Source organism: Hipposideros armiger, unplaced genomic scaffold, assembly GCF_001890085.2.
Source record: "Hipposideros armiger isolate ML-2016 unplaced genomic scaffold, ASM189008v1 scaffold_288, whole genome shotgun sequence".
NCBI lineage: Eukaryota > Metazoa > Chordata > Mammalia > Chiroptera > Hipposideridae > Hipposideros > Hipposideros armiger.
This window is the reverse complement of record NW_017731638.1, coordinates 1715761-1727291: the sequence shown is the minus strand read 5'-3', so window position 1 is coordinate 1727291 and position 11531 is coordinate 1715761. Positions and strand designations below refer to the sequence as shown.

The window sequence follows — 11531 nt, the reverse complement described above, 5'->3', positions numbered from 1 at the left end:
TGTCACTGGCCCTCATATGTGGGATCCGAACCGGGGCCCTCTGGCATCCCAAGCGAGTTCTTAACCATCGCGCCACTCGGCCGGCCCTCAAGTCCATTTCTTTAGAAGTGGAGACACTTAAAAACGCATACTAATGACATATTCATTCTTACAAACTTTGTGTAACTCTCAAATCATCAATCCACCATAGAATCTTTGGGTGGCATGTAAATACCTTCATGGTACTTAGAAACATATGATAGAGCAAACTCTAGGTCCTCTGGAGAGCACCAGCATTGGTATGAAGTCAAAATGGCATATCTATTGTACACTTAAGAAAACATTTAAAAAATATTATTAAAAGCTTATGTTGACATGCTCTGGGATTAATTTTTAAATTTCTGCTGTTCTGCTTCTATTTTTAATATTTCTTTTCAAAGAAAGTATTAGAATGATGTTTTAGGTAGGCAAATGTTAACCCAAACCGCTAATGAAGACACAAATATGGCTTGATGAATGGAAGATGAAATAATTTTATACATGAGCTCTGTTGCTAAAAAGGTATAATGTCTACTGTGGAAGAAGATAAAAATGAAAAGAGAATGGGCAACTGCATAGGAGAAACATGAAAATAATGGAGGCCTTAAAACTCATCATAAAAAGATGAAATGGATTAATGTAACAGAATGTTTAAAGGAAAAATATAGTGTGGTAAAAGCAAAGGACAAAAATCATTTTAAAGTAATATTTTAGATCAACTGCAAAGAATCGAAATAGGATATGATTAGTAAGTAGGGACGTGATCTGTAATTCATATATGAAATGGTCTTTATTTGAGCTGCAGATTTAGAAATACACAAAATGTTAGAGCCAGAAATGACCAGCTATTCCAACCTCCCTCAGTTTACAAGGGAGGAAGCTGAGACTTGATGGTAGAGGGGCGTGCCTGAGGCCAGAGAAGAGGTTGGGGGCATAGCTGGGACTGAAACTCAGTCTATGGACTCACAAGCCAAAGTTCTCCCCATACACCTCACTACTTCTTAGATAACAGGTGCTACAGTGGCTCACAAAAGAAATCTGAACATGGTCAGAGAAAGTTTATGAGTAAGTGGAGGTGACAAGAGAGGATCCCAGGCATGGTAACCACAGAAGCCGAGGAAGGAAACCCAGCAGCAGTATGTAGACCATGATGGAGGAGGAAGGGGCTAGGCATGAAGATCAGATTGAAGTCCCCTCTAGAAGTCCAGGTCTGCAGTAATAAATTGCCAGCGATGGAAAAACAAAGGAAGGTTGATTAGATGAATACTGAGGCAGTAGGATGGGAGCCAGAGGAGGCACTGAGGAAAACACAGTGCTGGGAATATAGTAATGATTCTCATAGAAATGAAGACATTAAGGAGAAGATAATTTTGGTAGGGCAGATGGTGAGCTCGATTTTAGACTGGCTGAACTTAAGTGACAGCACAAGTTGATAATGCAGGGGGCAATTTTAGATGTAGGAATGAGTTTTAGATGTAGGAGAGAATTCGATATTAGAGAAAAATCAGGATGACTCAAACATTTTGAGTAACTGAAAGGATAGAATTACTATCAAATAGATAGTAATTTGGGGGAAGGCTGTAGAGGAGTAGATTTGAGGATGGGAAAGCAAAATCGGGACTTACATGTTTAGTTGGAGATGTCTATTAAAGAGACATCAAATAGGCAATTACATATACCATCTAGAATTTAGGACACAGCACAACAGCACATCACTGTATAAAGGACAGTTCAAGTCATGAGTCTGGACCAAAGAAATGAGCATAGACAGAGAAGCAGACCACAGACTGAGCCCTGGGGTTTACTCGTGTCCTTTGTTGTCTGTTTGCTAAGGTTGGAGGGGAGGAAAATGCCTTTGGCAACAGGAACTTGAACTAAGAATGGGAGGCAGGGAAGAGATACACACACACACACACACACACACACACACACACACACACACTTTACAGACTCAAATAACCAGAATCTTTTATATATATATATATATATATATATATATACTGTTAAGTTATTTAAAAACAAACCTTCTAGACTATGCCATATGATCAGTACAGATGAATCCTAATCTCTTTGTGCATCTGCTGTAGTGAACTGCAACATGATCATTTTGTAAAATCTAAAAAACTTTTTAAAGATCAAAAAAATGCCTTTTAAAGCAATGAAAAACTAAATAAGGTACAGTTCAGTTTTTGCTTTATATTCATTTTAGTACATTCAGAATATAGAAAGAAGTAACTGATTACATATACATGGTATATTTGGTACTTAGCAAAGAAACTAATAATTCAATTAATTAGGGCACTAAATTCTCAAGTTCTCTGGGAATTTGTTGTCTGACATAAATGGTAAGTAATAAAAGTTTTGCCTATTAAAATACTCTCTGGAAGTTTTTTCTGTCTCTACCATTCATCTCTGATCATTTAATATGGATCTGTTTGTCCAATAAGCACCTGGGTTTCCTCTGGCATATGATCTACCCATACAGCTAAAGCTACATGTTTTCACTATGTAATTCATGTTACAGAGAGCCAAGCTAATACGTGAGGTCTCAGGTAAAGCATACTCTAACCCCAAAAGTACTTATTTGATTGTTAATCACAAAAGGACTTATCTACTTCCTTATTTAGAATCAAGAGTTCTGTGTTCCTTCCACAAAGAAATGACTGGGAAAGAAGTTAATATTGGGGAGCTCTTTAGCAAGTAGTTAGGATAACATTAGCTTTTAATACATATTAACATAAGATTTTAATATATATAAAAAGGAAGGGGCTGGCCAAGTGGCGCGTTGGTTAAGAGCTGGCTTGGGACGCTAGTTCTGAGCAGCAGGACTGCAGTTCGGATCCCACATGAGGGCCAGTGACACTGTGCCCTCTACAGCTAAGATGGTGAACAACAGCTTGACCTGGAGCTGGGCTGCTGTGAGTCGCCGGCAACGGCATAGGCTGCAGCGGGGCTGCAGTGGGCTGCCGTGAGCTATCATGAGTGGCTGGCAGCCAGCATGAGCGGCCGGCAGCCGGCGTGAGCTGCCGTGGCCGCCGTGAGCGGTTATCCAATGGCCGGCGAGCGACTGCCTCTCCTGGGAAGAGCACAATGATAATACCAATATGAGCCAGTGAAGCGACGTCCTCCACAGCCAGCCTGAAGAACAAAAGTTCAGCAACTTGTCTGTTCCCCTTCCCCGATTCCCCAATGCTGTTCCCCTCCTCTTACCAAATAAAATCTTTTTTAAAAAGGAAGGAAAAAATAGTATTTAGTTATTTTGTTTAAAAATGTATTTTTCATGAAATTTTACATGAATTGGATGGATTCCTAGTTATCATGTATTCTAACCTAATTTTACAGATGAGGAAACTAGAGATTGTAACTCCTCAAGACCCCAGCACTAGAAGACTCAGAATTAGAATCTAGGTCTCCTAGCTGCCAGGAAGTGCTCAGAATGCAACAATAAACATGGAAATATTTGTGATTACTTCAAGATTGAATGGGAAAATGCTGAATAAATGTTTTCATATCACATACAATTATGAAAAGCCGTCATACTTTCTGCTATTTCATTATTTTTACTCTACTACATGTGCGTTTTACATGTTAAGCTTGTCTATTTTCAGCACTGACACGAGAAAAGTTAATTTTACTTGTTAAATAATAATTCATCTCATTTTTAAAACGAATATTGAGTACCAATCACCAGAAAACTATTCCAGGTAGGGGGAACAGCATGTGCAAAGGCCCTGTAATGGGATGGAAAAGTGCTACAATTTCAAGAAAATAAAGAAAGATAAATCAAGTGTGATTGAAACACAGTGGGTAAGGAAAAGAGAGGCCCAAGATGAGGCTGGAGAAACAGCAGGGAGGGCCAGATCCAGTGGGATTGTGAGGAACCTGTACAGTTAGATCTTAGTCTGTACACAATGCGAAAGCCATAGAAGTGTTTTAGGTCAGTATGTGACATAATCTGATATCTATTTTTAAAAGCGAAGCCTGGATACTCTATGGGAAAATGAATTACTAGTAATAGTGGAGATGGAAATAAATGTATGGATTACTTATATACTTTAGAGGTAGAAATGGCAGTGCTTGTTAATAAGATCAGATGTGGGTTGTAAGGGAAAGAAAGAATCCAGGGTGACTGTCAAGCTGGGGGAACTAGAGCAGCTAGGTAGATAGTGGTAACGTTTGCTGTACTGGTTAAGAGAGTCCGAAGGCATTTTCCCAGAGAAATGACATAATGTGCTTTGGGGAACAAACCAAGCACTAAACCTGTTATGAGCATAAAAAACAAGTATGAGAATAATAAACAGTTAACAATATGTTGAGTTAACATACTGCTCGTTTGGTATGATAGTAGTAGAGGAAATAGAAGTGAGAGGTACTTGACTTGGTAACTCACTGAATGTGGGGAGTGAAGGGGAAGAAAAGCCAAAAATGGCTCGGGCTTCAGGCTTTGATGACCTAGAGGAACCATACAGAAAGAGCATATCCATGAGCAAAGATGATGATTAGAGAAATACAGAACTTGAGGTGCTAATTGCTCATCCAGGTGAAGATATCCCTTGGCAGTTTCAAAAATGTCATAATTAGAAATCTTGAGATCTCTCAAGAATACACAATAAAGAATGAGGAGAGAACCTTGAAAATGCTTAGAAAGGCAGAGGAGAAAGGGAGAGCAGAGTAGGAGCAACCAGATAGAGACAAAGAGGAAAACCGGGTGAGTGAAGAGTCACGGGAGCAAAAGAAAAGCAAAATTTCAAGAAGGAAGGGAGGGTCAACATTGGCAGGTTGCAAATAGGTCAAAGAGAATGCTGGCAAAAAAATAAAACAAAACAAAACACACCTCTCTGTTTTTAGCAAAAAAAGGCAACACTGGTTACCCAAGAAAAAGTAGTTTGGGGCTTGAGGGAAGAGAGAAGTCAGATTGTAAGTGATCTGACAATAAAGAGGAATAAAGAGCTATTGCTTAAAGGAGTCACAACATAGAAAGGTTTTTTTAGGAGAGGATAGCATGACCCTAGGTAAAGCAGTATTCACTGGAATGTTTGAAATGGAAGTAGTATGAAAGGTAAAGATGAAAACGATGAGAGAAGAATAACATTAGGAACACAGACTAGGAAGTTAGCCTGGGAAGTAAAACAGTGAATGATGATGAAGAGAACTGCATGGGAGCAAAGATGCAAAGATGAGGGAGCTCACAACAAATGTCCTGGTGTTTATCAGCCGGGTAAAAAAATCAAGATATATTCTAAAGATGAGGAAAAATACAAAGGATTCTAAAATATGGACATGTATGTTGGCTATTAACTGGACCTCTGGGTATTCCTTAAAACTTTTAAATGGATTTAATTCAGAAAAATTATAATTCCTTTATTGTGAAAAAAAATCTTACTTTCAAAACCATGCGTTTTACTACCATTATCTTATGTAAGGATTATTTATCTAGAAATTTTGATGATCCAAGTAAAATGACTAGAACAATAAAAATACAAGTATTCTTACTCATGACCACTATCTTTTAAAAAATGAATTATGAGTAATATTTGAAAAGGGTAAGTTAAGTAATGACAATTCGTACAAAATAACACAGAATAACAAAAAATAGGAAGCCTATTTCCTATTCAGGCATAGTTTCTTCCTCTCTGAATTTCATTAATACTTTCTCATGGCATATATGACTATCACTTTCTAGTTTATAATAGCTACTTGCTATTATTTTCAATAAAAATTGAACCTACAGGATTTATATCTTGATAAATTGTTAAATACCTATCCCACTCCTCTCTTGTATTTTCACCCCCTCTCTTATTTACTGATTTTGTAGTGCTTGTCATAGCTGTGAATAAACCAGAGAAACAAGAAAAAGATCAAGAAATACCCAATTGTATAACTGATACTGTTTAGTGGATGTTTAGGTTCAGCCTATGAATGGATATGTGAGCACGTTCCTATCAAATTAGTTAACTGAGATGAGGAAGAGGGGATTATAGGGATTCTGGCTGATGTATTAATTTTTTTTCTAATTAAGCAATTATTAACACAAATGGCATAACTGTACCACCAGACTACTTTGTATCTTCAAGGCTCTTGCTTCAATAGGTATTCAATAAAGCTTGACTAGCTGGATAAAAATGGTATAGACATTTAATAAAAATAATAAAATGAAAAGACAAAAAAAATAGACAAAAAATAGGCTAGGAGTAAATTAGTAAAGGTAACTTATAAATATTGGTCAATAGTTCTCAGATCCAGTTATACATAAAAATCATCTGGAAATCAGAATCAATAAGGATTGGGGAAGCATCTCAGTTTCTTAAAAGTCCCCCCAGTGATTCTGCTATACGTCCAGGGTAGGACTACCTCACCTTAGTGAAAACAGGAAGTTCACTGACAAGGAAAAGCAAGGATGACGTCAACAGATGGAAATAAGGTTAACTCACATTACAAAAGCATAAGGCTAAATAAGACACAAATATGTAACACCACACTTTGGTTATGTTATGCAAAGCCCAAAATGCTCCCTGAAAAACAAAAACTTACATAGACAGCCTGGAGGACACTGACAATATATGGAGTTGTCATTATGAAAATTTAAATTTCATAGAGATTAAGAATTTGTCATCATTACAGAATATAAAACTTAAAAAAAAATAAGAAAACACACAGCAGGTAAACATCAAGCAACAGGAACGCAAGAATTCACAATTCATCCAACTTTTCTTTAACTGTATTTGGAAAATATTTCAGTGAAGTCTACAGGGAATTATTTTCTGTAATCGGCTTCCTGACTAAAGAAAGGCTCTTTCAATCCTGAGTTCAGCTGTCTATGACTAAGGGTTGAGGCATTTGAACAATTTTCTCCTCCGAGCACTCTGGAAAACCTGTGGTTTATTGTTGACCTTTCTGGAAACAGTTGGCTCTCAGAAATTTGAATTCAAGGGGTACTGTAAAATCCCAGATGATACCTTTTTGTCAAAAGCGACATGCGCAGGAATAAAACTTGCAGGTGGGGCCGGCTTAGGCGGGCCATAAGTTATAACTGGTGCCTTGCTAGCTAACTCATCAAGGTCAGCCTGGGACAACTGGTTGACCTGGAGCCGGGTCCCGCCTATCCCAACTGTTGGACGTCGAGCAATTGCATAGCCATTCCTGTAGTCCAGTGTCTGGCTTCTATGAAATGCTGTTTTCTGAAAAGAAAAAAAAGAAATGTATCATTAATAAAATTTGTTAGGTAAAAGAGCTAACTTTCAAAACTATAACTTAAACCTTTGCTTATAAACATCACAGACCTTATTATCAAAAAGTTTACCTATATTAGAAGGTTCTTGTATTTTAAGCTAAAATATCTGGCCAGGAACGAAGAGAGAAGCATCATCCTGTGCTTAAAACTTGAAGCCCTGCTCTGGTACACATAATTAATTATTAATACCAGCTCATTTTTCAAGAGATACTGAAATATAAATTTTAGTTTATTAAAATCTTAATTTTTCACTAATGTTCCCATGTTTCTTGTCTTATCTGGTAGTCATAAACCATGGAACCTAGAGGATCTGGTTCTGTGAAATCGATGTTTACCTGAATTGAAAGACCCTTCTTGTTACAATGACACTCACATTGCACGTTACAATATAACACATTACAAATATATTCACACATTTTTTGGAAACATGTTATATGTTTAAATCCTGATCTCAGTAATTCTACCTCAATCCTTTATTTTAAGGCTATAATCCAAAATTATAGAAAAGAACAGTATGCCTAAAGCTGACCATTATAATGTTAATTACAATAGTAAAAACATTGGAAACAATCGAAAAGGCAAACATGTGAGTAAATGACAGAAAACTCACTTAGTAGACTATTATGCAGCCATTAAAACATTGGTTTTAAAGACCATGTGGCAATCTGGGGAAAATGTTTGATTTAATAAGCCCCCAAAAGGAGCATATAAAATTGCATGTGTTCTACAGTCCCAAGCATACAAATATGTGCCTGAAAAGAGACTGGATTTGGAGAATGTTCTCTGTTCGAATTATACATTTCTGATTTATGCTCATTGTTTTTTTTACAATGAAGGTATTTTTATTAGTAATTTGGAAAAAAAACCCAGAAGATTAAATAAAAAGTAAAAGTGTAAGGGAAATATTTTTGAAGGTAGAGACCAAAATGACAACATAGGAGACCCCAGTCTCCCCATGCCTTTGCAAAGGTCAATGATTAGACAGCTATCCATGAACACAAACAGCTCTGGAAGAGCACTAGAGTCCACTTAGGAGGTTGTAGAAATACAATAGAACAAAAAAGTCTAACAATTGCACAAGAAGAGAAAGAAGACAACTTCATCTTACCTGTGTCATCCCATCCAAGAGGGAACTTCCCAGCCAGAAAGAGTTGCCTTCGCCAGGAAAGGGAGAGAGGGTGAGCAGCCAGTTTCTCTGGTCTTTTGGGACACTACACGGAGGTCCCACTTCAGTTATACCCCACCCAGACCAGCAAAGTGGAAGTGTATAAAGCCATCTAGGAACAAGGAAGGAAAGCAGGGGCTTCTGGCAGCAGCAGCTCAGTGGAAGTGATGTGGTTCAGAGAGATGTGCTCAGTGGATAAACCCAGCAGATTTTGCCACTTACCCAAAGCCAATAGCAAGGAGAGCTGCAGCAGCTACAGTGTATTCCCTGCAGATTTCACCAGCTTTCACCCCACAGGTATTCATGTTTGCTGACACTGGCCACCTGAGTCCCCACTCTCTCTTTCCCCTGTTCCTGCTGGAGGTCAGGAAATACACCAGCAGCCAGCTCAGGCTTCTGCAGCTGCCCAAGTGCAAGATGCCAGCATAGACACAACATGCTGGCTGGCCCCCACTGCTGTGCATGAGCTTGGAACAAACCCCTTCAGCTGTGCACCCGCATGTAACTGGCCTGACCCCCGTCACAGGCCTCCACTGCATTATGCATGCCTGTGTGAGAGTGTGCACCCTTGAGAGAGGGTACAGCCATGAGACAGCATGCTGACAACCAGGGCATCTGTAGCTGCCAGGGAGCCCATAGTTGGCCCAGGCACTTGCTGTCTGATCTGCCCCACCCTCACCCCCACTATGTGTGTGTCTGCAAACAGCCCCTGCCACTACATAGCCACCTGCGGCTAGTCCCCTGCAGCTGAGTATGTGCACACCACTGGCTCTGGCCACCACTGCTGCTTGTCCTGGTCCCTAGCCACTGGACCTAAAGGTGCTACTGAAGACCCTAAAAGCCCTTGCAGCCACTGCAGACCCCCTAAAATATTAAGAAAATACTAAAAGACTTGAAGAGAGAAATATACAAAAAAACCCCAAACCAATAACACTAGTGGATTTCAATCTCTACTTTCAGCAATGGATGTTATCAGTCAGATTGAAAATCAACAAGGAAGCACTGTATTTGAACTATACGTTAGGTCAAATGAACCTAATAGATAAATACAGAACAATCCATCCAACAGCAGCCAAAGAAGAATATATTCTTCTTAAGTACCCATAGAACAGTCTGCAGACTAGATCATATGATAGGTCACAAAACAAGTCTCAGCAGATTCAAATTATACCAAGTATCTTTCCTGACCACAATGATGTGAAATAACAGAAAGATGATTAAAATAAGCCAAATGCAAAAAGGCCTGTTTGACAACAGGAGAAATATACACAGTGATAGGTATTAAATGATGATAATTATTTTAATTATTTTAGCTCTGATACAGTGTTGTGATTATATTTTTAAAATATGGTAGATAGGGTTTTTCTTGTTGGCTGCTGTGTCCTTGATGGTTTGTGCTAAGGATGCTCTATTTCCTGATAGTTTTAAAGTCAAGAATGTTGTGAAATCTTGGTGACTCATATGCCAGTACTGAGGTCGATGGAGAGTATTACATGATTCCAGAAGACTTTGTCCAGCTCTATCGTGGACTGTATAATCATCTGAATAGCAATGGACTATATAATGATCTGAATAGCAATCCGAAGACAGTGCAGCTCTTGGCAGGAGTAGCTGATCGAACCAACTCTCGATCTCCTATCAAGAGTTTTTGGCATTTGAATCTGTTTTGTGTGCTCCAGATTCCATGTTCCTAGTGGCTTTCCAACTGTTTGACAAGAGTAGAAATGGAGACGTGACATTTGGAGGCGTTCTCTGGCCACACCGCTGGTGTAGCAGCTCCTTCCGGGCTCACTCATAAAACAGGCATGGCGGCAGTCTTGGAGAAGAGCGCCAGCCCCAGTCAGACTTCTAAATTTGTCTATCCAGTCTATGCTTGTTGAAGTACCAGTCATTTGTGAATTGACTTTTATAAAAATGTCAAAGAAATTTTTGGACAGACTATTATTCATCACCATATCCCTTTTACCTGGGACTGTGAATTTACCTGACTGCAATTTGGGCATAATTGAAAGAAGCAGCTTAACTACACAGAATTCACAGTTTCTCCAGGAGCTACAATTGGAAAATGCAAAACAAGTGCCTTTGCACTGAAAGACAAAGTAAAACTGGCATGATTTCTGGTCTGGCTTTCAGTAACATCAGGGTTACCATTTGGTCTCACACGCTTTCTCCCTTTGTGGAGGAGAACTGAGTTTCGGCAGCCCGAGGAAGTATCTTGCATTAGGTTAGCTTCTGCTACTTCAATGCATTTAACTCCTTACTGAATAACATGGAGCTTGTTTGTCAGGTAGATAGCACTCTAGTTGGCACAAGGAAAAATGTTGAAGTCACAGAGGAGGAATTTTCCCAGAGTTCCATACGCTATGGACAAGTCACTCCACTAGGAACTGATATCCTATGCCAGCTTGCAGACTTATATAATGCTACAAGGCACTTGACTTTGGCAGATATTGAGAGAATAGCCCCGTTGGTTGCGGGGGCCTCACCTTACAACCTGGCAGAACTTCAAAGACAGCAATCTCATGGTTTAGGCAGGCCTATCTGGCTCCAGATGGCCGAGTCTGCTTACACATTCACTCTGGGCTCAGTTGCCAGAGCTGTGGGAGCCACTGCCGGATATCCCATAGATCTGGTGAAGACCCACATGCAAAACCAGGGTGGCTCTGTTGTGGGGGAGCTGATCTACAAAAACAGCTTTAACTGTTTTAAGAAAATCTTGTAATGAGGGCTTCTTTGGACTCTACCAGGGTCTGATACCACAACTTATAGGGGATGCTCCAGAAAATGCTATTATTCAACTCACTGTTAATGGTTTTGTTCGGGACAAATTTACCAGAAGAGATGGCTCCATTCTACTTTTTGCAGAAGTCCTTGCTGGAGGTTGTGCTGGTTGCTCTCAGGTCGCCTTTACCAACTCATTGGAGATACTCAAGATTTGCCTGCAGGTAGCTGGATAGATCCCTACAGGACCCGGGATCAGTGTGCCCTGAGTGTGCTCCGGGACCTGGGACTTTTTGGTCTGTGTAAGGGTGCCAAAGTGTGTTTCCTCCGAGACATTCCCTTTCCTGCAATCTATTTTCCTGTTTATGCTCATTGCAAACTACTTCTGGTTGATGA

The 11531-nt window shown here is 39.4% G+C and overlaps 1 protein-coding gene across 5 annotated transcripts in view; it reads right to left on the bottom strand.

Annotated features, from left to right (window-relative positions):
* Nucleotides 1-11531, bottom strand: part of EFHC1 (EF-hand domain containing 1) — a 72136-nt gene that overhangs the window by 53985 nt on the left and 6620 nt on the right. For 2 of the 5 annotated variants that reach the window (XM_019658737.1, XM_019658738.1), the window contains exons 2-3: nt 8358-8404; nt 6975-7196 (exon numbers count right to left, since the gene is read on the bottom strand). The exons of 1 other annotated variant lie outside the window; for it this stretch is intronic. In XM_019658737.1, coding sequence (XP_019514282.1) covers nt 6975-7196; nt 8358-8404 — 269 coding nt within the window. The remainder of the gene's footprint in view (nt 1-6974; nt 7197-8357; nt 8405-11531) is intronic. 2 more of the 5 variants (XM_019658740.1, XM_019658739.1) reach the window with 1 other exon arrangement.